General features: G+C 45.4%; 1 protein-coding gene across 1 annotated transcript; it reads right to left on the bottom strand.

The window, feature by feature from the left end:
- Positions 1 to 17,350: 17,350 nt before the first annotated feature.
- glrx5 (glutaredoxin 5 homolog (S. cerevisiae)) lies at positions 17,351 to 25,354 on the bottom strand. Its single transcript, XM_080202156.1, has 2 exons — positions 24,985 to 25,354; positions 17,351 to 17,833 (listed from the first exon to the last, which is right to left on the bottom strand). The coding sequence occupies exons 1-2, from the start codon at positions 25,295 to 25,297 to the stop codon at positions 17,652 to 17,654; spliced, it is 495 nt and encodes a 164-aa protein (XP_080058282.1). The 5' UTR covers positions 25,298 to 25,354; the 3' UTR covers positions 17,351 to 17,651.
- Between the last annotated feature and the right edge of the window lie 331 nt (positions 25,355 to 25,685).

Below are 25,685 nucleotides of genomic sequence, written 5' to 3'. Positions count from 1 at the left end.
CCTGTGAAAAGGTGGACACTGAATTTAGATGGTTTAAAGGTATTCAGGTTAGGTGGATTTGCCACGCTAAACTGTGTCTTAGTGTTCAAAGATGTGTAGGTTAGGTGGATAAGCCATGTTATATGTGTGGGGTTTGGGGTAGTGTGGAGGACAGGCCTGGGTAAGATACTCTGTCAGAGTCGGTGTATACTCAATGGGCCGAATGGGCTGTTCTGAACTGTAGGTGTTCTATGATTCAATTCTAAGATTTGGGCATTATCCAGTTGTGCAGTATGCAGACTGGACAGCTCCTATCGTGCTAATACTTAGTAGAGGAACTGTATGCCAGGCTAGCTGGATGTGGTTAGATCTGAGTCATGCATACAGGGTGATGCATCCAAGGAGTTTGTTGCCATTAACAAATAGTTAAGAGTCTGTACCAGTACACCAGACTGCCGGTCGGAGTCTCATTGGTTTGTGCAATCTTCACAGCACCATGGAAAGCCTTTTACAAGATTTATCTGAGCTACTTGTTTACTTAAATGAAGTGCTCATCACAGAACTACAGATGAGGAGCACCTAAACAAGCTGGAAGAGGTTTTTAAAACAGTTCCAGGAGGTAGGACTAAGAATAGAGAGAGAAATTCATCTTTAAGGCAAACAAGATGATTGATTTAGAGTTCAGAATAAAAGCACACAAGGCTGCCATCAATGGAAGATAAAGTTAGGGCCATTAAAGAAGCACCAGCCCCATTTTCAGCTGGGGGGGTGGGGGAGAGGGGGGCATGGGTGTTATATTCAGCAGGAGGTTTCCTTGCCCATGTTTGACCATGTGCCATGAGACTTCATGTTGTCCAGAAATGATGTTGAGAACTCAGATGGCAACACCCTCCTGACTGTATACCATTGAACTGCCACCACTGTGATGGTGGTATCTGGGGCATTATTCAATGAGTCTGACTATGTTAGGCTGTTGCTAGGCTAGTCTTTCAGGCAGCTCTGCCAATTTTGGCACAAACCCCCAGGTGTTTGTAAGAAGAGCTTTGCAGAGTCGATTGATCAATGCTAGGTGGTCCGCCTAGTTTCATTTCTGTTTTTTTTGTAGTGGTTGAATACAAATGAGTGGTTTGCTCGGTCAGTTCAGAGGGTATTTAAGATACAACACATTGCTGTGGGTCTGCAGTAATATATAGGCCTGACCTGGAAGACAGATTTCCTTCCTTAAAAGACATTAGTGAACCAGGTGGGTTCAATCAAGTGACAATCAACAATGCTTTCATGGTCATCACTAGACTTTTAATTCCAGATTTTTTATTGAGTTTAAATTTCACTATATAAGCCAACGTGGGATTCAGACTTGTGTCTCCAAAGCATTACACCGGGTCTCTGGGTTACTCATCCAGTGACAATACTATTACACCACCACTTCCCTTCTGTGTAACGCACTCCAGATTGTGGGTTATGCTCTGGGCTACACTGGGTGATATAGTCTACAACTTGAAACTGAGACTTTCTGCATTAACTTTTGACAAGAATCCCACTATAATAGTACATGGAAAGTGATCTGAAATTCCTAGCAATGTAGTTCCTGCATTACAGTGCTACATTTAAGAGATTGCCCAAATTTGGACTTCCACTTTCCAGGATGTGAGTTCAATTTTTCTGTTGTTGGTTCAAAGCATGTGGGCATGACTGGTTAGACCAGCATTTATTGCCCCAACCCAAATTGCCTTTGAGAAGGTGTCAGTGAGCTGCCTTCCTGTCTGGCTGCAGTTCATGTGGAGTAGGTCTGCTCTCAGTACTGCAAAGTGCCAAAGACACTGAAGAAATGGTGATATATTTCCAAGTCCAGATGGTGACTGGCTTGGAGGGGAACTTCTATGTATCTGCTGCCCTTCCTAAGTGGTAGAGGTTGCAGATTAGGAAGGTGCTGTTGAAAGAGCCTTGGTGAGTTGCTGCAGTGCATCTTGTAGATGGTAAGACACAGATGACACTGTGGGTTGGGTCCTACAGCCTCGTTCGTACAAAAACTGTAAAATCCCATCTGAGGTCAACAGGCCTTCCCATTGTCCACATCTCGCCCGCTCCGATTCCTGTGACGGGCAGGGTGGTAAAATTCTAGCCTGTATGTTAGTAGTGGAGGGAGTGAATGTTTAAGGTGGTGGATGGTGCGCCAATCAAGTGGGCTGCTTTGGGATTGTGTCAAGCTTCTTGAGTGTTGTTGGAGGTGCACTCATTCAGAAAAGTGGAGACTATTCCATCACACATCTGACTTGTGCTTTGTAGACAGTGGGCAGGCTTTGGGGAGTCAGAAGGTGAGTTACTAGTTGCAGAATTCCCAGCCTCTGACCTTCTCTTGTAGCCATGTTTATATGTCTGGTACACTTCAGTTTCTGGGTAATCCCCAGAATTTTGATGATGTGTGTAGTAACTCAAAGCTACTCCATGTGGCAAGTAACAAAGATTTATTGACTGAGAAGAATTGCATACAAGGGTTTAACAGGATCACAAAACAGGTCTACTGACAACACCAACTCCAACTGAAGCCTTCTAGCCCCAGGAATGTGCACCCTTGCTGCTGATTGGCTGCTGTTTGTGCAATCGTACTCCATTGGTTCCAGCTTGGTCATGTGGCCCATGAAGGATGACCCATTAAAACAGCCACACTAACACGCTCCTTCCGCACCCACCCTCCCAATATCTTGGCCTCCCTATGATAAAACAAAAAGATAAACATCTAACACATGGGGAGATAAACAACAACATTATAGAAGAGACACCAGGGAAGACAAATTCATAATGTCAGCCTGTCCGGAAACTTCCAGACCCTTGCTGAAAGTTGCAATTCTGACAGGGATTCTTCAGCAGCCAACGACACACGATCCACCAATGATGAGGTGGGGTGGACATGCTAACCACCTCTGGAGCCAGGCCCTTGCCAACCCCTTCTTCTGTCTCAGCCATCAAGGCCAGAGGCTGCCTTGAGCCAACTGCTGGTGTCAAAATTTCCAGTTCAGAGGTTAATACGTATGAACTTGATGCGCAGCATACTTGTTTGTCTCCTGGAGCTGACTCTGCTTTCTTGCACAAGTGATCGACATGCTTCTTCACTAGTCAGCATTGTGCCTTCACCACACATGAGACTGGCTCAGTCTTCTACCAGAGAGGAGGAAGAGAAGAACAATAGTGATAGGGGATTCTATATTCAGGGGAACAGATAAGTGTTACGGTGGCTGTCAATGTGACTCCAGGGTGGTGTGTTGCCTCCCCGGTGGCAGGGTCCAAGGTGTCACTGAACAGCTGTGGGGCATTCTGCAGGGGGTGGGTGATAAGGCAGAGGTCATGTGCAGATAACTTCAGCCAGGCTAAGAGGTTGGCTTGTTAGAGTATGAACTACCTGATGATTCCTCGACCTCCTTGTGAACCTGCTCCTGGGCCTGGCGAGGCATACCATCAACAGGTCCAGGCAGTGGGCGAAAGACGGGGTCATCCATCCTGTTTGTTCCTCTACTGCGGCCAGGTGTCCCTAGAGAGGGAGCATGCAGTGTCCACAGATGCAGCTGATGCTTTCCGTACCCGCTGGGCACCGCAGGGATTGGGGCGTATTATAAACCCTGACATTCACATTTTAATTTGATGTTTTAAATACTTTGTCTTTTATTTCGGGTGTGTCCCCGCCTCCTTTTGGAGAGCTGCCCCTTTTAATTTGTCCATAAGTTACTTTGATTTAGTTGAATTGTTGGTACTATAAAGAAGTACCTGGTGAGTCCTAATATTCCCGATGTAAATGTGTGTCAGACTCCCAGTCTGCATTCAGCAGGGAGCAATTGGACAGCTGGCTGTATACAGATGTATGGCATAAATAAAGTAACTTGGTGACGGGACTTTCGCCTCCGTGGAGTTATTACATCATGGTACATGTTGATGCCAAAAACAGAGGTAGAAAGAGGAATGAAGTCTTGCATCAAGAATTCAGAGTTAAGCAGTTGACTGAAAAGCAGAACCTCTCGGGTTGTAATCCCAGTGCCATGTACTAGCGAGCACAAAAATAGGAGAATAGTGCAGATGAATATGTGGCTTAAGAGTTGGTGCAGGAGGAAGGGTTTCGGATTCCTGGAACCCTTCTGGGGAAGGCAGGAGTAACACTTTTGTGGGCAGGTTTGCTAATGCCGTTGGGAGGAGTTTAAACTAATTTGACAGGGGGAGGGGGCACAGACTGTTTGCAGAGTAGGCATAGCATAATGCAGTAAAACAATAAGTCAGAGAGAGTATAGGTTTATTAAATTTCAAAGAGCAAGGCAAGGCTAGATGGCCTCTGTTTTAATACCGGTGTATTACAGGTAAAACGGATGAGTTAGGGTGAGGATTGACAGGTGGAAGTGTGATATAGTAACCAACATAGAGACGTGGTTGAGGGTGGGACTGGCAACTCAACATTCCGGAGAATCTTCAAGTGAGACAGGGAGAGGGTAAAACAGGAGAAAGCACTGCATTATTACACAGTTACTGCAGTACGGAGAGACGATACCTTAGAGAGACATTGAATTAAGCTGTGTGGGTAGAGGTTAGGAATAAAAAAGAGGCAGCCAGATTGCTTATTATAGACTCCCAGATAGCCAACAGGAAATTGAATATACATGGACAGGTCACGGAGGTGTGTAAAAATAATAGGCAAACATTTGCGCTGTTCTTTCTCCACAGGTGCAGTTAGACCTTCCATCATTTCGTTGTCATTGTTGTTTTAGATTCCAGCATCTGCAGTATTTTGCTTTTATCTTAATTGAGACAGACATAGAACATAGAACACTACAGCACAAACAGGCCCTTCGGCCCACGAGTTGCGCCGATCACATCAACACCTACCAACCCATAGACCTATCTATAACCCCCAATCCCATTAAATCCCATATACTCATCCAGAAGTCTTTTAAAAGACCCCAGCGAGTTTGCCTCCACCACCACTGACGGCAGCCGATTCCATTCACTCACCACCCTCTGAGTGAAAAACTTACCCCTAACATCACTTCTGTACTTGCCTCCCCGCACCTTAAATCTGTGTCCTCTCGTAGCGACCATTTCAACCCGGGGAAATAGCCTCTGAGAATCCACCCTATCTATTCCTCTCAACATTTTATAAACCTCTATCAGGTCGCCTCTCAACCTTCGTCTCTCCAGGGAGAAGAGTCCCAGCTCCCTCAACCTATCTTCATAAGGCATGCCTCCCAATCCAGGCAACATCCTTGTAAATCTCCTCTGTACCCTTTCAATGGCTTCTACGTCCTTCCTATAGTGAGGCGACCAGAACTGTGCACAGTACTCCAAGTGAGGCCTGACAAGGGTCTTATAAAGTTGCAACATTACCTCCCGACTCCTAAACTCAATCCCTCGATTAATGAAGGCCAGTACACCATAACACCATAACAGAGTTGTCGTGATGGGAGACTTCAATTTCCCAGACATCGATTGGAATATCCCAAGGGTAAGGGGTTTGGATGGGGAGGAGTTTGTTAGGTGTGTTCAGGAAGGTTTCCTGACACAGTACGTGGATAAGCCTACGAGAGGAGAGGCTGTACTTGACCTGGTACTGGCGAATGAACCAGGACAGGTGACGGATCTCTCGGTAGGACAGCATCTTGGGAATGGTGATCATAATTCTATCTCCTTCACAATTGCATTGGAATGAGATAGGATCAGGCAGGCTAGGAAGGTGTTTGTCTGGAGTAAGGGGAAATACGAAGACATCAGGAAGATAATTGGAAGGAGGCGTTCTTAGGGAAAAGTACCGAAGGAAGGTGGCGGATATTCAAGGAATGTTTGTCTGGAGCTCTGCACGACAATGTTCCGGTGAGACAGGGAGGTTTTGGTAGGTCGCAGGAACCGTGGTGCACGAAGGCTGTGGTGAACCTAGTCAGGAGGAAAAGGAAGGTGTACAAAAGGTTCAGGGAGCTAGGAGATGGTAAGGATCTTGAGGAGTATAAGGATTGTAGAAAGGAGCTTAAAAGGGAAATTAGGAGAGCCAGAAGGGGTCATGAGAAGGCCTTGGCAGGTAAGATTAAGGAGAATCCCAAGGCCTTCTATAAATATGTGAAAGGTAAAAGGATGAGAAGAGAAGGGATAGGACCTATAAAAGGTGAAAGGGGAAAGGTCTGTGTGGAAGCAGAAGAAATGGCAGAGGCGCTTAATGAATACTTTGCCTCAGTATTCACAGTGGAAACTGATCTGGGAGATTTTGCTACAGATTTGCAGCAGATGGAAAAGATTGAGTATGTGGATGTTAAAGAAGAGGATGTGTTAGAACTTTTGAATTCTATCAAGATAGATAAGTCGCCGGGACCAGATGGGATGTACCCCAGGTTACTGTGGGAGGTGAGGGAGGTGATTGCAGAGCCCCTGGCGATGATCTTTGCATCGTCAATGGAGACAGGAGAGGTTCCGGAAGATTGGAGGATTGCGGATGTGGTTCCTATTTTCAAGAAAGGGAACAGAGATAGCCCGGGAAATTACCGACTGGTGAGTCTGACCTCAGTGGTTGGTAAGCTGATGGAGAGGCTTCTGAGGGACAAGATTAATGAGCGTTTGGAGAGGTTTGGCATGATCAGAAATAGTCAGCATGGTTTTGTCAAGGGCAGGTCGTGCCTTACGAGCCTAGTTGAGTTCTTCGAAAATGTGACTGAACACATTGACGAAGGAAGAGCAGTGGACGTGGTGTACATGGACTTCAGCAAGGCGTTTGATAAGGTCCCCCATGCAAGACTTCTTGAGAAGGTGAGGGGGCATGGGGTCCAAGGGGCTTTGGCCTTGTGGATCCAGAACTGGCTTGCCTGCAGAAGGCAGAGAGTGGTTGTGGATGGGTCTTTACACATAGTGTAAAATAGTAGTGTAAACTCTACTTTCTCACTTGGATGGAATTAATTTCTTGAAATGTATACAGAATCTTTTGGGTCAATATGTAGAAGATTCAACAAGGCGGGGGCCAGGGGGGTGCGCTGTCCCTGATTCTGGGGGATGAAGTAAGACAGGTAGTTGTGTGTGACAGCAATCACAATATGGTACAATTTAAGCTTATTATGGGCATTATGGACAAAGAAATAGATAAGTTGCAATAAAAATGTTTTGGATTGGGGGAGAATGGATTTTAGTAAAATAAGGCAGGTCCTGGCCAAGGTAGACTGGGAATAGCTACTCATTGGGATATCTACAGAAGGATAGTGGGGGGCATTCAAAAAGGAAATAGGGAGCGTACAGGCCCAACATATTCCCTCCAGCTGATGGGAGGAAGCAACAAGCCCAGAGAACCATGGATGACTAGAGATATTCAGGGTACAATAAGGAGGAAGAAAGAGGTATTTAGCAGGTACAAGGAGAGCAAATCAGAGGAGGCATTAGTGAAGTACAGAAAGTGGAGCTTAAGAAAGCAATTAGGAGAATAAGTAGGGGATATGAGAAAGCTCTGGCTGGCAAAAGTAGGGAAAATCCCAAGTTATTCTATAAGTATATCAATGGGTAGATGACAACCAGGAAAAGAGTAGGGCCCATTAGAGACCAAGGGCCAATCCAAGGGTGGAACCAGGGGATATTGGTAGAGTGTTGAATGAATACTTCACATCTGAAGGCAAGGCTCTGACCCAAATTTTTAATTCCTCTCTGGTCATGGGGGAGGTGCCAAAGGACTGGAGAACAGCTAGTGTGATGCCGTTATTTAAAGGTTGTAGAGATAAGTCAGGGAACTGCAGACCAGTGTCAGGGACACTATTGGAGAGAATACTGAAGGAGAGATTCTATCACCACTTGAGGCAAGGTTTGATCAGGAATAATCAGCATGGTTTTGTCAGAGGCAGATCATATCACACAAATTTGATTGAATTTTTTGAGAAGCTGACCAGGTGTGTAGATGAGATTAATGCAATTGAGGTAGTTTATATGGATTTCAGCAAAGCCTTTGACAAGGTCCCACATGGGAGACATGCAAAGAAGCTAAATTCACATGGGATACGGGCTAATGTGAAGAAATGGGTTCAAAATTGGTTTAGTTGTGGGAGACAGAGGATGATAGTAGAAGACAGTATCCAGTGATGTACCACAGAGATTTGTGCTGGGTCCCCCACTATTCATCATTGACATAAATGACAGAGATGACTATGTTTGGGGCGGGGGGGGGGGGGGGTGGCAGCCAGTGGTGGTGGTAGTAGGATTAGTAAGTTTGCAGACGATACAAAAATTGGCTGGGCTGTTAAGTTACGTTGCGTGTCTTGGGTTACAGGAAGATATAAACAGGATAATCAAATGGGCAGATAAGTGACAGACAGATGGAACTTAACCCTAAAAAGTGAGAAGTGATACATTTTGGAAGGAGTAATTTGACAAATAAGTACTAATGAATGGCAGGAGACTAGGAATTTCTCTGGAACAAAGGGACCTTGGCGTGTTTGTTCAGAGAGCTTTGAAAGCATAAGAGTATGTTAGTAGGATGATGAAAAGGACATATGGGACACTTGCCTTTATTAATCAAGCATAGATTACAAAAGCAGGAATGTCATGTTTAAGTTGTACAGAACTTCAGTGAGACCACAGCTGGAGTATTATGTGCAGTTCCGGACACCACCACCTTAATGTGGAGATGTCGGCATTGACAGTGTTTACCCTAAACATATAAAAGACATCCCCTACGGACAAGCCCTCTGTATACACAGGATCTGCTCAGATGAGGAGGATCGCAACAGACATCTCCAGACATTGAAAGATACCCTCATAAGAACAGGATGTGGTGCTCAACTCATTGACTGACAGTTCTGACGCACGACAGCGAAAAACCGCACCGATCTCCTCAGAAGACAAACACGGGACACAGTGGACAGAGTACCCTTCGTCGTCCAGTACTTCCCTGGAGCGGAGAAGCTACGACATCTTCTCCGGAGTCTTCAACATGTTATTGATGATGACAAACATCTCGCCAAGGCCATCCCCATACCTCCACTTCTTGCCTTCAAACAACCGCACAACCTCAAACAGACTATTGTCCACAGCAAACCATCCAGCCTTCAGGAGAACAGTGACTACGACATCACATAACCCTGCCACAGCAACCTCTGCAAGACGCCGGAAAATTGACATAAATGTCATCATCTCATGTGAGAATACCATCCACCAGGTACACGGTACGTACTCTTGCAACTCGGCCAACATTGTCAACCTGATACGCTGCAGGAAAGGATGTCGAGGCATGGTACATTGGGGAGACCATGCAGACGCTATGACAATGGATCAGTGAATACCACTTGAAAGTCACCAGGCAGGAGTGTTCTCTTCCTGTTGGCGAACACTTCAGCAGTCATGAATATTCAGCCTCTGATCTTCGGACAAGCGTTCTCCAAGGTGGCCTTCACGACACACGCTGAGCAGAGACTGATAGCCAAGTTCCGCACGCATGAGGACAGTCTCAACCGGGATCTTGGTTCATGTCACACTATCTGTAACCCCCACAACTTGCCTGGGCTTGTAAAATCTCATTAGCTGTCCTGGCTGGAGACAATACACATCTCTAACCCTCTTTCCACTCAGATTGTCTGTACCTGTAAAGACTCATATTCCAACCATTATTTTGTAAATTGAGTTTGTGTCTTTATATACCCTGTTTGTGAACAGAACTCCCACTTATCCGATGAAAGAGCAGCACTCTGAAAGCTAATGGCTTTTGCTACCAAATAAACCTGATGTTGTGAGACTTCTGTGTTTACCACCAGCTTCTCAGGGCAACTAGAGATGGGTAATAATGCTGGCCAGTCAGCAATGCCATATCCCACAAGTGAATTTTTAAAAAGTGATCGCACTGGAGAGAGAGCAGAGGAGATTGACCAGGATGTTGCCAGGGATGGAACATTTAAGTTATGAATTGTGTTGTAGGTAAAATAATACCTCTGAGACAGTGAGACAAAATACAGTGGTTTTTATTCCAAAGCTTTGGGGAGAAACTGGCTCCGATTAAGGCTTACCGGACGTCTCATAGAACACAAACACAAGTGGACATTCATACATTATGAACTCCAGTGGGAATCGCGATTCAAAGTTCCAATTCCTGTCAGACCTCCAGTTCTTCCTTCCTGGGTCATGATGCAGCCCCACAGTTAATCAGGAATTACAGTCCTGCAGACAGGACTCAGGAAATCTCTTCTGCAGCAGTACCGGCATCCCTGTCTTTGAAGTTACTTGTGCAATCATGGCTGGCCCAGCAGGACTCTTCCTGTCAAAAGCCGGTATCTTATGCTACCATCTGTGTAACGATTCCCACTAATACAAACAGGTTAAGATTTGCAAAGTCTACAAAATAACAGTCACATTTAACTATCAGCTGTTATAAAAGTTTCACATGCTTTAACGTGAACAAATAACTTATATTACTGCCAAGAACAGTATAAGCTTAAGGAGATCAGTTGTGAGGAAGGGTTATGTTTGTGACATATTCTAGGTACAAAATCCATTAACCCTTTCCCTTCAGGTACAAAATGCATTTATCCTTTTCCCTACTTCAAATTGGATAGACTTGGGTTATTTTTGTTGGAGCAGAGAAGTGTACAACATTGCAGAACATAGGGTGGGTAGAGAATAACTGCTCCACTTAGTTGGTCAGTCACGAGAGGATACAAGTTCAAGGTGAGGAATAGGGGGGACATGAGGAAAATCTTTTTTTATCCAGAGGGTGGTGATGGTCTGGAATGTGCTACCTGGAAAGGTTGTGGAGGCAGGTTGCCTCATCCTTTAACGGCTATGTGGACGAGTGCTTGGTAAATGAGATTAGGTAGGTAGTTCTCGTGTGTTGGTACAGACTTGATGGGCCAAAAGGGCCTCTTCTACACAGTACGATTCTGTGATTCACCACAATCCTGCCTGAAAGGTCCAGCAAAATTTCCTGTCAAAACATGGAACAAAAGAACAAAGAATACAGCACAGGAACAGGCCCTTCGGCCCTCCAAGCCTGCGTTGCTCATGCGCCCAACTAGATCATTCGTTTCTATCCCTCTATTCCTATCTAGATAAGTCTTAAACGATCCCAGCGTGTCCGCCTCAACCACCTTGCTTGGCAGTGTAGTCCAGGCCCCCACCACCCTCTGTGTAAAATACATCCCCCTGACGTCTGTGTTGAACCTTGCCCCCCTCAGCTTGAGCCTGTGACCCCTTGTGTTCGTTACTTCCGACCTGGGAAAAAGCTTCCCACTGTTCGCCCTATCTATGCCCTTCATACTTTTATACACCTCTATTAGGTCATTCCTCATCCTCTGTCTTTCTAGGGAGAACAACCCCAGTTTACCCAATCTCTCCTCATAGCTAAGACACTCCATACCAGGCAACATCCTGGTAAACCTTTTCTGTACTCTCTCCAAAGCCACCATGTCCTTCCGGTAGTGTGGTGACCAGAACTGGACGCAGTATTCCAAATGTGGCCTAACCAACGTTCCATATAGCTGCAACATCACTTGCCAACTTTTATACTCCATTCCCCGTCCAATAAAGGCAAGCATGCCATATGCCTTCTTCACCATTCTCCATCTGTGCTGCCACCTTTAAAGATCTGTGGACTTGCACACCCAGGTCCCTTTGTGTGTCTATACTCCTGATGGTTCTGCCATTTATTGTATTGCTCCCCTCTACATTAGATCTACAAAGGTAATCAACATTAAATGACCTGTCCCCTGAGAGTCATGTTATTTTTTCGGTGAGGCTTGCCAAGCTTCCACCCTCCCCAGCAAATTTGTGAACACCAATTTTAAACAGGTAAGCAGGTGCAAACAAATTTGCTGGGGAGGATGCAAACCAATTAGCAATTCTGCAGGCATGACTCCTGTGTGGCATGCAGTGTAGTGTTGTCATACAGTAAAACAAAAACTTACCAATCGCAATGGCAAATGAACCTGCTGCCTCATGGTAGCCTTAAATGCCTGCATGGCTCATTCCACCAATCCATTCGAGGCAGAATGGTAGGTGACTAACCTGACATGGCGAATGCATTACAATTGACAAAAGTCTGAAATTTGTCAGTTGTGAATACTATTCCATTATCTGACACCAACACTTCAGGAAGATCATGGATTGCGAGGACCTGCCTCAGTTTTTCAATAGCAGATGTAGCTGTGGTGGATCTCATGAGTTGAATTTCCAACTAAAAAGGCCCAGTAAAATTGTCATGACTGATCTTTAAATGGAGCTGAGTCCACGAAAAGATCAGCTGCGATCTTATTGAATGATGGAGCAGGTTCGAGGGCCTACTCCAATTCTTAGGTCTTATGTTCTTATGAAAACACGGATGGCCCAGCTACTCCTAGGGGTGCACATTTGCTGGTGGCAGTAATGTCTGGCAACTGGGGCAGCACAGTGGTTAGCACTGCTGCCTGACAGTGCCAGGGACCCGGGTTCAATTCTGGCCTCAGGCCACCATCTGTGTGGAGTTTGCATGTTCTCTCCAAGTCTGCGTGGGTATCCTCCAGGTGCTCTGGTTTCCTCCCACAGTCGAAATATGTGCGGGTTAGGTTGATTGGCCAGGCTAAATTGACCCTCGTGTCTGGGGGATTAACAGGATAAATGTGCGAGGAATAGTGCCTGGGTGGGATTGTGGTTGGTGCAGATTCAATGGGCCAAATGGCCTCCTTCTGTACTACTGGATTCTATTCTATAAACCTTCACACTACCCAACCATTTAGTCAATGTTTGTCGCTGTCAGGCCACCAAACGTAGCTTCTGGCCAACATTTTCATTCTGCTCCAGCCACAATGTGCACGATGCAACTGGAGCAGTGGCTATCAGCCTGGGGGTGGTATGATGAGACAGGCACCCCCCACCCCTGCCAATGGCACCCCATCTTTGCAGGTCATTTCATCCCTGCGATGCAAATAGGGTTCATCTGCTTTGCCTTGAAGTGCCACGTTGTCCGTACCATCTCTTGATCTCTGACAGTAATGAGTCTCTTTGTCCACAACTTAAACGTGAACTGCTGATGCTGACAGGATATCCAAACATGGAGCTATATCTCCTGCGGAACAGTATGGTGGGAGATGGCTAAGCACATCTGCACTTGAGACTTGTGTTCTTCTGGAAGGTATAACTGTATACTACAGCAGTAAGTCCCATTTCTGCACCCAGGCCAAGGCAATTGAAAGCACTGGTTTATTCTCCCAGAGAATCCCCAACAACAGCTTGTCATCCATCACGATAGTGACGTGCTGTCTGCAGATTACTGGTGAAATTTCTTCACAGCATAAATGGGCATGACATTTGCATATTCTCCCAGTGTCTGTGTGGGTTTCATATGGATGCTCCGGTTTCCTCCCACAGTCCAAAGGTGTGTTGGCCATGCTAAATTACCCCTTGGTGTCTCGAGGTGTGTAGGTTAAGGAGATTAGTGGGGTAAATACACAGGGTTATGAGATAGTCTAAGATGCTCTTTCAAAGAGTTGAAGAAGATTTGATGGGCCAAACGGCCTGTGTCTGCATTGTAGGGATTCTCTGACTGCTAGGCTTTGTTGATTTGTGAGTATCTTTGAGTGTCTGACAAAGTTCTCGAAGCGAACGTAATTGGGCTTTCCGCCCCACCTGCCATTCTATGGAATAGAACTGCTCCAACTTCGTACGGCAAGGCATCGCAAGTTACTATTAATGGCTTGCTCAGGTCGAAATGCACAAACGTTGACAATTGTAAAGCCTGTTTGACTTGGTCAAAAGTCTCTTTCTGTATATTACTGCAATTCCATCACTAATGCTTTTTAAAAACCTGGTGTAGAGAGCCCAGAATTGTTGATACACTCAGCAGAAGCATTCCTTAGTAATTAAGAACATAAGAAATAGGAGGAGTAGGGCATCTAGCCCTTCGAGCCTGCCCTGCCATTCAATAAGATCATGGCTGATCTGAAGTGGATCAGTTCCACATTCCCGCCTTCTCCCCATAACCCTTAATTCCCTTGTCGATCAGAAACCTATCTACCCGTGACTTAAATACATTCAGCGAGGTAGCCTCCACCACTTCAACGGGCAAAGAATTCCAGCAATTCACCACCCCTTGAGTGAATAATTGACCTTTTCTAGACAGGACTTCAGTTCTGTCACATTCCTGGGTACAAACACTCCCTTAATAGCTTTCACCTTATCGAAGGGATGCAACACTTTGGGTCTTCTGGGGGAACCAAGTAATCTCATCAACTTGAAAAGGTACATTTCACGCAGTTTAAACATATACCAGCTTTCTTAAATTGCATTAGGACTCCTTCCAAATTTGCACCATGTTCTTCAGGAGATGCGCCTGTAATCGAGACATTGTCCAAGTATACCATCATCTGGGGATTCCCTGTAACAACCTCTCTGCTGTATGCTGAAAAAGGTACAGGCTGACCAGACACCAAATGGCATGCAGATGTACTGAGATAATCACTTGTAGATATTTATTCTAACTTTCTGGAGTCCTCTTTCAGTTCCAGCTGTTGATAAGCATGACTTAGATCTAGATTAGCATACTTCAGGTCCCCCTGCTAACTTAGCATAGATGTCCTCTATCCTGGGAATGGGGTAAAGATACAGCCGTGCTCCATGTTTATCACTAACTTATTGTCCTCACAGTATGGTCAGGTTTCAGGATGGGAAGTGCAGCACATTCGGAAAACTGCACAGGTCTGATGATGTCCAGATCTTCCAACCTTGTCAGTTCTACTTCTACTTTCTGCTGTAACACATATGGCATTGGCAAGTTCAGAAAAACTCTGGTTTAAGTAAATTTTAGCTTTAACGCCTTTTATCTGACCCAATTTTCTTTAGAATACCTCCTGATATTTACATAGGAGCTCTGTGAATCCTCCATCATGGACATTAAATATGTGCGGCCAGTTCAATTTTGTTTGTTTTAACCAGTCCCATCCCATGAGACTGGGTCTTTGTCCTTCAATCACCATGATGGGTAGCTGAGCTGACTGGTTCCTAAAGGATACCGGCATGGAGATTGTCCCCATTATTATTAGTCTCTCCAGTATATGTTGCCAAAGCAGCCTCAGTACGGCTAAGACTACACGGTTACATTCCCATCTGGAGATGTTTTTTCACCTACAACAGCGGCCATAGCACCAGTGTCGACCTCCATTTTCAGGGGACGGCTGTCAACCATTAAAACAATCTCAATGGGAAGGGTATCTTGCTAAGTTTTGGCTCCTTCCTTTGGCTCCCGTCAGGTTATTCACAGGGGTTGTGGTCATCATTTCCTTTTTCTTTGGAGCATTCTATGCAACTTGCTTCACTCTGCACATAGCCTGCATGTGACCCTTTCTTTTCTATCGATTTTGCATTTGGAGCTTCCGGTGACGTCAAACTCCTCACTAGACTGCAAGTCTGAGCAGCATCAACTTCTGCCTCTCCTCATCTGATATTTTGTTGAATGTGAAGAAAATAACACAGTCTCAATGTACTGCCCCCCCCCCCCCACCCGCCCCACAACTCTCACCTTTGGGGTCAGGTGGCTCTATTTTCCCAAATAACAGCTTCTTTAAAACAAAGTCTGTATCTTTTCACCTTTGAACTTTGAGGAATCACTCTTCTGCTCTGCTAACTTTCAATGACTGATCCAGTTTGATGTCGTATACATAGATTTTAGTAAGGCGTTTGATGAAGTTCCCCATGGTCGGCTCATGAAGAAAGTAAGATGGTGTGAGATAGAGGAAAATTTGGCCAATTGGATAAGTAACTGGCTATCTTAGAAGACAGAGGATGATGGTGGATGGAAAATTTTCAGACTGGAGGCCAGTTGCCAGCGGTGTACCACAGGGATCAATCAGTGCTGGGTCCTCTATTTGTGATTTTTATCAATGTCTTGGAGGAGGGGGCTGAAGGGTGGGTCAGTAAATTTGCTGATGACACCAAGATTGGTGGAGTAGTGGATGAAGTGGAAGGTTGTTGTAGGCTGCAAAGAGACACTGATAGGATGCAAAAGTGGCAGATGGAATTCAACCCTGATAAGTGCGAGACGATTCATTTTGGTAGGACAAATCTGAATGCGGATTACAGGGTCAACAACAGGGTTCTGAGGAATGTGGAGGAACAGAGAGATCTTGGGGTTCATATCCACAAATCTCTGAAGGTTGCCACTCAAGTGGATAGAACCGTGAAGAAGGCCTATAGTGTGTTAGCGTTTACTAACAGCAGGTTTGAGTTTGAGAGCCGTGGGGTTATGCTGCAACTGTACATTTGGAATACTGTGTGCAGTTCTGGTCACCTCACTATAAGGAGGATGTGGAAGCATTGGAGAGAGTCCAGAGGAGATTTACCAGGACGCTGTCTGGTTTGGAGGGTAGGTCTTATGAGAAAAGGTTAAGGGGACTAGGGCTTTTCTCTTCAGAGTGGAGGAGGATGAGAGGCAACTTAATAGAAGTTTATATGATGATGAAGGGGAATAGATAGAGTGGATGTAAAGAGACTATTTCCTAGGGTGGATATAGCTGCTACTAGGGGGCATAACTATAAGGTTCACGGTGGGAGATATAGGAGGGATGTCCGAGGTAGGTTCTTTACTCAGAGTGGTTGGGGTGTGGAATGGACTGCTTATTGTGATAGTGGAGTTGGGCACTTTAAGAACTTTCAAGCGGTTATTGGATAGGCACATGGACACACCAGAATGATAGGGGGTGGGATAGCTTGATCTTGGTTTCAGACAAAGCTCGGCACAACACTGAGGGCCGAAGGGCCTATACTGTGCTGTGCTGTACTGTTCTATGTTCGTCCCAGGAATCAATCCAGTTTAATAAAGTTCCCTCTACTCTGTCCCCATCAAACATTCACAGGACAGGTATATCATGGGGTTAGATACAGAGTAAAGCTTCCTCTACACTGTCCCATCAAACATTCCCTAGGACAAGTACAGCACGGGGTTAGATAAAGCTCCCTCTACACTGCCCCCATCAAACACTCGCAGAGAAAGTATAACACAAGTCAGATAGGGTAAAATTCTCACTACACTATCCCAAATACTCACACAGCAGGTAAACAATGGTTAGATCGAGAGTAAAGCTCCACCTACAGTCAAGTTAGAAGAACTAATGCTCCAGTGTGAAATCACTGGCTAACCTCATGGAGTCCGAATTTAACAGGAAACAGAGAACCTATTGGTAATGAATTGCAGGCAGGTTTCTGCTATAGAGCCATGCTCGAACACAATGGGCGGCATGACAGAACTTCAACCACAACGACAACAAAAACCAAGGTTCCAGCTGTGAAATGTCACAGCACACGAGTAATCTTACTAAACAATCTACTCACATTTGCAGATGGTTCAGTTGGTATTATCCAATGCAAGGCCTTAGTTGATCACATTGACTTTAAGCCCCTCTCAAAATAGCTTTCAAACTTAAAAAGGAAAATCACAATATATTTTATTCATTCATAAAAACCCAAGGCATTGAAAAATCACTATTGTAATATCAGCTGTTTAATCTGCTTCACCATTTTATATTGTCCATGAGGGCGATGACTGTCAGGTCCAACAAGCTGAAGGAGCCTGGATCATTTGTGTATTAACACCAACCTCTCAATTGAGCTTCTAATCCATTCTGCCTTCACCAAGATCCCTTGATGACATAACAATACTTAATATATAACTAGCAACACCATCCACACAAGGTACCAGTCAGGACAGGGGTCCACTCAATTCTGGCAGCTCATTCTATTTTTTTGTCCTCTTTCTCCGTATCTAAAAGTGCGGAGCGGATGCCAAGTTTCTTCAGCTCCTCCACAAGGTCCCCATTCTGATGCATCTGTAGTAGAATGTCGCATCCACCCACAAATTCTCCGTCAAAGTAGATCTGAGGGATGGTTGGCCAGTTGGAATAGTTTTTAATTCCTGTTTCAAAGAACAAAACAAATAGGTTGAATGGGAGTTCAGCAAGGCCCCTGTCCCTGTCTTGTCTTCCCCCAAAAACTTAGGAATTCTCAAGATTCTGCCACAAAAACATACCAGGAGCAAGCCATTCAGCCTTTCAAATCTGATGCACCATTCAATATGATCATGACCAATCATTAACCTCAACTCTATTTCCTGTCTGATCCCAATTTCCCTTGCATCTGGAATCTGTGGATCTCGGACTCAAACATTCAATTCCTGAGTTAGCCACAGTTCTTTCAGGTAAACACCAAAAATTCACAACACTCAGTGAAGAATTTCTTATCTCAATCCAAAATCATCCATAGTGTGAAATTAGTTCCCTTCAATTTACAACGCTCACCATCAACTTTGTCAATCCCACTCACGACCTTATGTTTCAGTAAGGCCTTATTCTTCTCAATTTTCACCCCCACGTGCTGGTGAGTGCGAGAGACTGAGTGAGTGTGTGGGGGTGCGAAACTGAGTTTGTTTGTGAGGGTGACTGTGCCTTACACCCAGTAACAGGATGCTCAGTCCCTCCACCTCACACCAACGCAGACATACACATTCATCCAACCACATATACTGACTCTCTCACGTGCTAGTTATATTTAAACTTAATTTATTGCACCTGCATTGCCTATTGTTCAGAAATCATTTCTTTCCTTAAAAACCATAACGTTTATTTGTGAAATTTAGTGTGTTGCCTTGCGACACATCTCAAATGATCTAAACCAGCCCCTTGAGCGAGGATAATCTGCAAATGTCCCCGCCCCGCCCCCCCAACCCTCCGACAGAAAGGTTGGGCAATCCTATTGTACACAATATTCCTGATGTGCTATCACACCTGCCCTGGACAATGGGAGCAAGACTTCCTTATCCTTAGAGTCCACCCCCTTGCAATAGAGATAATATACCATTTGCATTACTAATTAATTGCTGAACCTTCATCTCAATTACATGTTTAGTTTCTCTCTATTTTAAAATTTTTTTTCATTATTCTCTCCACCATAGTAACTTCACATTTCCACACATTACATTCCATCTGCCACCTCCTTGCCTGTTCATTCAACCATTCCATGTCGATTTGCACAATGTGTGTCCTCCATGCCATCAAATCCCTATAGTGCCAAAAAAGGCCGTTCAGCCCATTGAAACTGCACGGACATCAATCCTACCCAGTCTCCATCCCTGTAATCCCACATATTTACTCTGCTAATCCTCCTTACACTAAAGGTTAATTTAGCATGATTAAATCAACCTAACTTGCACACCTTTGGAGTGTGGAAGGAAACCAGAGCACCCAGAGAAAACCCATGCAGACAGTTTTCCACTTAACTTTCCATCGCCAGTAAACCTGCTTAATCTTGCTGACTTCATCTATGTCATTAACATAGATTGTAAATAGCTAAGGTACTAATACAATTCCTCCCAAGAGGAACAATCTGCCAATCCATTTGCTCCTACTCTGTTTTCTAACCATTTACATAAGAACATAAGAAATAGGAGCAGGAGTAGGCCATCTGGCCCTTCGAGCCTGCCCCGCCATTCAATAAGATCATGGCTGATCTGTCGTGGCTCAGTTCCACTTTCCGGCCCTCTCCCCACAACCCTTAATCCCCTCTCTTATCAAAAACAATCCTCTATCCATGCTAAAATATTAAACCTAAGCCCAGGAATTTTATTTTACATCCTTCAATTACCCTCATTTGCTCCCTAATTTTTTTGCCGTGCTTCAGCTCAGTTGAATAGAAGGTTACAGCTGTCCTAGTGAGTCTGCCAGTCCAACTAGCCTGCAGAGAAGCACTCATAAAAACTCAAATACTTGTCACAATTATCCCCCAAAAGACTCAAATATGTGGAAGATTTTGCCTGAAAAGTATTGCAACAATGCAATTATTAAATTAATAGTATGTAAATAAATGGCTAGACAGGCTCATGGGGCAGAATGATTTACTTCTGTTCCTCAATCTAAAATAACATCAAGACAAGTGGCATTCTTTAAAATATTACTGATAGAAACTATGAAAACAAAGACTTCTGGATAAGTATATGGGATTTAATGCGATTGGGGGTTATAGATAGGTCTATGGATTGGTAGGTATTGATGTGATTGGCGCAACTTGTGGGCCGAAGGGCCTGTTTGTGTAGTGTTCTATGTTAAAACAAATGTCAATCCATTCAAAAATTATCGAAAGACAACTTGTGCCTTTAACACTGAGCATTTAAATATCCCAAAGTGCTTATTAAACTAAGGTTGATGCTGAGCCACACAAACCTTCAAATAAAAAATAGAAAATGCTGGAAATACTCAGCATGCTAGACAACATCTATAGAGAGAGACACAGAGTTAATCAGTCAGACTGATAACGTTTCATGAGATATGTTTTCATAAGTTCATCTATCCATAACATCCCATCAATTGGAGGAAAGTGTCAGCCTCTGCTGCTCTGATTCTCCATTCCACATGTTTATTATCTTTCTGATACAATATTCTGAAAGTGCTTTGAGACATCACAGAGTCAGAGGTTTACAGCATGGGAACAGGCCCTTCGTCCCAACTTGTCCATGCCTCCCTTTATTTTTAAACCCCTAAGCTAATCCCCATTACCCGTGTTTGGCCCATATCCCTCTCTAAACCCATCTTACCCATGCAACTGTCTAAATGCTTTTTAAAAGACAAAATTGTATCCACCTCTACTATTACCTCTGGCAGCTTGTTCCAAACACTCACCACGCTTTGCGTGAAAAAATTGCCCCTCTGGACTCTTTTGTATCTCTCATGAGGTATCATGAGTCTTGAAATGCACTATACAAATACAAGCACAATAATCCCATTTCTACTCCAGACAAGCATTTATTGCCCATTCCTGATTGCCTTTAAGAAGGTAGTAATGAGCTGCCTTTTTGAACTGCTACAGTCCATGTGGTGTAGATATACCCAGAGTGCTGTTAGGGAGGGAGTTCCAGAATTTTGACCCAGCAACAGTGAAGAATCGGTGATATATTTAGAAATCAAGATGGTGAGTGGCTTGGATGGAAACTTCCAGATGGTGATGTTTCCGGGTGTCTGCTGCCTTTGTCCTTTTTGGATGGTAACAGTTTGGGTTTAGAAGATTCTGTCTAAGGAGCCTTGATGAGACCCTGCAGCGTTTCTTGCAGATGTGGAGACACCGGTGTTGGACTGGGGTGGGCACAGTAAGAAGTCTCACAACACTAGGCTAAATACCAACAGGTTTATTTGGAATCATAAACTTTGATTCACCTGATGAAGGAGGAGCGCTCCGAAAACTCACGATTCCAAATAAACCTGTTGGACTTTAACCTGGTGCTGTGAGACTTCTTCTAGACGGTACACACTGCTACCACTGTCACTGCTGGTGCAGACTGAATGTTTAAGGTGGTGGATGCAGTGGAAATCAAGTGGGCTGCTTAATATAAAAAAGGATAGCAAGAGTTTTTATAAATATATAAAAAGGAAGAGGCTGGCTAGGGTGAACGTTGGTCCCTTAGAGGATGAGAAAGGGGACCTAGTGGTAGGGGATGGGGATATGGCTAAGGTATTGAATAACTTTTTTGTTTCTGTCTTCACGGAGGAGGACGTGAATAATTTGCCGGGTGTTAGCGATGGAAAGGTGGTAGGACTGGAGGGTCTTAATGACATTACTGTTACTAGAGAGGCGGTGCTTGACAGACTGGAGGGGCTGATTGTGGACAAGTCCCCAGGACCGGATGGAATGCATCCGAGGGTTCTGAAAGAAATGGCGGAGGTTATAGTGGATGCATTGGTGGTTATTTTCCAGACGTCGCTGGATTCCGGGGAAGTGCCGGAGGATTGGAAAACGGCTAATGTTACGCCGTTGTTTAAGAAGGGTGCCAGGCAAAAGGCAGGGAATTATAGGCCAGTTAGTTTAACGTCTGTGGTAGGTAAAATGTTAGAATCCATCATTAAGGAGGAAATTGCGAGGCATCTTGAAGGGAATTGCTTGATAGAGCAGACGCAGCACGGTTTCATGAAAGGGAAGTCGTGTTTGACAAATTTACTGGAGTTCTATGAGGATGTGTCTAGGGCGGTGGATAGAGGAGAGCCGGTGGATGTGGTCTTTCTGGATTTTCAGAAGGCGTTTGACAAAGTACCTCACAAGAGGTTATTGCAGAAGGTCAGGGGACTTGGAGTTGGGGGTAGGGTGTTAGCGTGGATAGAGGATTGGTTGTCAAATAGGAGGCAGAGAGTGGGGGTCAACGGGTGCTATTCGGATTGGCGGATGGTGACTAGTGGAGTGCCCCAGGGGTCGGTGCTGGGGCCTCAGCTTTTTACCATTTATATAGATGATCTGGAGGAGGGAACCGAGTGTAGGGTGTCGAAATTTGCGGATGACACCAAGATTGGGGGAACGGCAAATTGTGCGGAAGTTGGGGAGAGTCTGCAGAAGGATCTAGATAGGCTGGGCGAATGGGCCAGGAAATGGCAAATGGAATTTAATGTTGGCAAGTGTGAGGTGGTCCACTTTGGTAGGAAGAATGGTAGGAAGGACTATTACTTACGTGGCGAAAAACTGCAGCAGGCGACGGTGCAGAGGGACCTCGGGGTCCTTGTGCATGAGTCGCAAAAACCCAGCTTGCAGGTGCAGCAGGTGGTCAGGAAGGCAAATGGGATGCTGGCCTTCATAGCGAAGGGGATTGAATATAAAAGTAGGGAGGTCTTGCTGCAGCTGTATAGGGCATTGGTGAGGCCGCAGCTGGAGTACTGTGTGCAGTTTTGGGCGCCGCACCTGCGCAAAGATATTTTGGCCTTGGAGGGAGTGCAGAGTAGGTTTACTAGGCTGATACCGGAGTTGAGGGGGTTGAGCTATGAGGAGAGGCTGAATAAACTAGGCTTGTACTCGTTGGAGTTTAGAAGAATGAGGGGAGATCTCATTGAGACGTATAAGATGATGAATGGGATGGATAGGATAGAGGTGGAGAGACTCTTCCCGCTCAAAAAAGACACTAGGACTAGGGGGCACAGCGTCAAGATAAAGGGGGGGGGGGCGTTTTAGAACGGAGTTGAGGAGGAACTTCTTCACTCAAAGGGTGGTGAATCTCTGGAATTCTCTACCCGTTGAAGTGGTGGAGGCTGCCTCACTAAATATTTTCAAGAAGCGGGTTGATGGGTTTTTGATAAGAGAGGGGATTAAGGGTTATGGGGAGAGGGCCGGAAAGTGGAACTGAGCCACGACAGATCAGCCATGATCTTATTGAATGGCGGGGCAGGCTCGAAGGGCCAGATGGCCTACTCCTGCTCCTATTTCTTATGTTCTTATGTTTGTTCCGCACGGTGTTGAGTTTTTTTTGTTGGAGTTGAGGAGGAACTTCTTCACTCAAAGGGTGGTGAATCTCTGGAATTCTCTGCCCAAAGAACTGGTGGAGGCTACCTCGCTGAATATATTTAAATCACGGGTAGATAGGTTTCTGATAGACTGGGGAATTAAGGGTTATGGGGAGAAAGTGGGAAAATGGAGCTGATCCACTTCAGATCAGCCATGATCTTATTGAATGGTGGGGCAGGCTCGAAGGGCTAGATGGCCTACTCCTGCTCCTATTTCTTATGTTTCTGAGCATTGTTAGAGCTGTACTCACCTAGGAAAGTGGAGAGTATTCCATCACACTTTTGTCTTTTAGGTGGTAAGTAGGCTTTAGGGAATCAGAAGGTTACCTATTTTCAAATTTAATTGATGAAAGTGTCAACTACATTTCTTCATAGCTCAAACTTGTTGACACCAGGTAAGATTTTTACACCTGGACTTGGTGACACAAGGTACCCCTAGTCTGATCAATGAAAATTTAAGAACATAAGAACGTAAGAAGTAGGAGCAGGAGTAGGCCATCTAGCCCTTCGAGCCTGCCCTGCCATTCAATAAGATCATGGCTGATCTGAAGTGGCTCAGTTCCACTTTCCCGCTTTCTCCCCTTAACCCTTAATTCCCTTGCTTACCAAAAACCTATCTAGCCATGACTTAAACATATTTAGCAAGGTAGCCTCCACCACTTCAACGGGCAGAGAATTCCAGAGATTCACCACCCTTTGAGTGAAGAAGTTCCTCCTCAACTCCATTCTAAACTGCCCCCCCCCCCACTTATCTTGAGGCTGTGTCCTCTAGTCCTGCTGTTTTTTTTAAGTGGGAAGAATCTCTCTACCCTATCTAGCCCCTTCATTATCTTATACGTCTCTATAAGATCCCCCCTCATCCTTCTAAACTCCAACGAGTACAGACCTAGTCTTTTTAGTCTCTCTTCATAGTCCAACCCCCTCATCTCTGGTATCAGCCTAGTGAACCTCCTCTGCACTCCCTCCAAGGCCAAAATATCCTTGCGCAAGTGCGGCAAATTTAGGCTGCACCTTCTGCAACTTGAATCAATCCTCAAGCTTAAAGGGAGCTTGTATTTGCAAAGCACTAAATTACACAGCAAAGCTCTTTATAGCCAGTAAGATAGTATCTGTCACTATTATAAAAGCAGGGAAGATAGCAAACACTATGCACATAGCAAACTGCACCCACAAACAGCAAGGTGATAATGGCTGGATTTCTTTCATAATAAGTACCCCTTCTCTTCTATTATTTTGATGCCAGGTAGGGAACCCTAGTGTCCTCTAGGTTTATCTTCCAGTAACAGCTTGACTTTTAATGTCAGTCTATTCTATTCATCAATCTTCCCAATTCGCCCAACAGATTCACTCTCCCCTTATCTGTCGTCCCAGCCCTCTCCAGTATCTGTTCTCCCCACCCCTCAGTAACCGCCACAGATGCTCTCCAGCCTTAATCCAAAATCCTCCCCATACCTACTCCCTCATAACCAATCCAAACCAAAAATTATTGTGCCTTCATGAACACCTAAACAGGATTAAGGGGCCAAATGATCATTCTCTCTACCTCAATCTGATTCTGTGAACAGCAAAATAAATGGCACCCTTTCCGACATCCTCTCTACCCCTTCCAAATACATCCTTTCTCTACCTCTCCCCAAAAGCCAGTACCGACGCCCGGGCGGCCCCCCGCCCCTCCAGTGCCTGCCTGCGGGCGGACGGGCGCCCCCTCCCCTACCGCCGGGACCCAATGCCCCCCCCTTCAACTCCCCCCACTCTCACCCACCTTGCCGGATCTCCTGGTCCTCCAGTACATTGTAGGATCCGTAGTTCTCCACGCCGTGCATCCGCAGGATCTGGACCACGGCGTTGCTGAAGCCACACATGGGCTGGGCCGGGGTGCCCTTGATGAAAACCACCACCTTGTCCTTCTTCACCAGGCCCTCCAGCCGCTGCCGGGTGGCGCCGCCCATCCCCTCATCCTCCCCGCCGGCGTCCCCTCCCCCGCCCGCCACCCCCTCACTCAGGTACCGCCTGGGGGCCTGTACCAGTGCCCGGCGCGCCGCTGTCCTACACGATATCCGCAGCAGCGAGTACATATCGGGCCGGGATGAGGGAAACCAGCTCAGGCCGCCGGCTGGGCGGACAACAACACAACTACCGCTGATTGGCCATCCCTGCCCAGAGCCCGCCTCTTTCCCGCCTCTCATTGGCTACCTACACAATCACTCAACATGTCCTTCACGCCCATTGGTCCACACTCCCAACAATTAAACCTCTCCGACCAATAGCAGAGCGCGGATCTAACTCCCGCCCCCACAGCCCGTGAGGTTAACCGTCAACATAAACCTTTTAAAAAGGAAATCGCGATACCGATCATAATTAAAATCAAAGATTATAATAAAAAGATCCAATTTGTCTGTTCTTTTATTAAAATAAGTATTGGATTATTCGATTACTGACGAAAGTTGCAGATGCATCAATCTG

Source organism: Carcharhinus amblyrhynchos, chromosome 14, assembly GCF_965287045.1.
Source record: "Carcharhinus amblyrhynchos chromosome 14, sCarAmb.v2.hapA, whole genome shotgun sequence".
Classification (NCBI taxonomy): Eukaryota; Metazoa; Chordata; class Chondrichthyes; order Carcharhiniformes; family Carcharhinidae; genus Carcharhinus; species Carcharhinus amblyrhynchos.
Note: the sequence above shows the minus strand (reverse complement) of the source record. Positions and strands in the feature narration are given on the sequence as shown.

Coding starts and splice junctions, on each gene's coding strand:
- glrx5 (XM_080202156.1), bottom strand. CDS start 25,297: ATGTACTCGCTGCTGCGGATATCGTGTAGGACAGCGGCGCGCCGGGCA. Junction 17,834..24,984: donor GGACCAGGAGATCCGGCAAG/GTGGGTGAGAGT, acceptor TCTTTGAAACAG/GAATTAAAAACTATTCCAAC.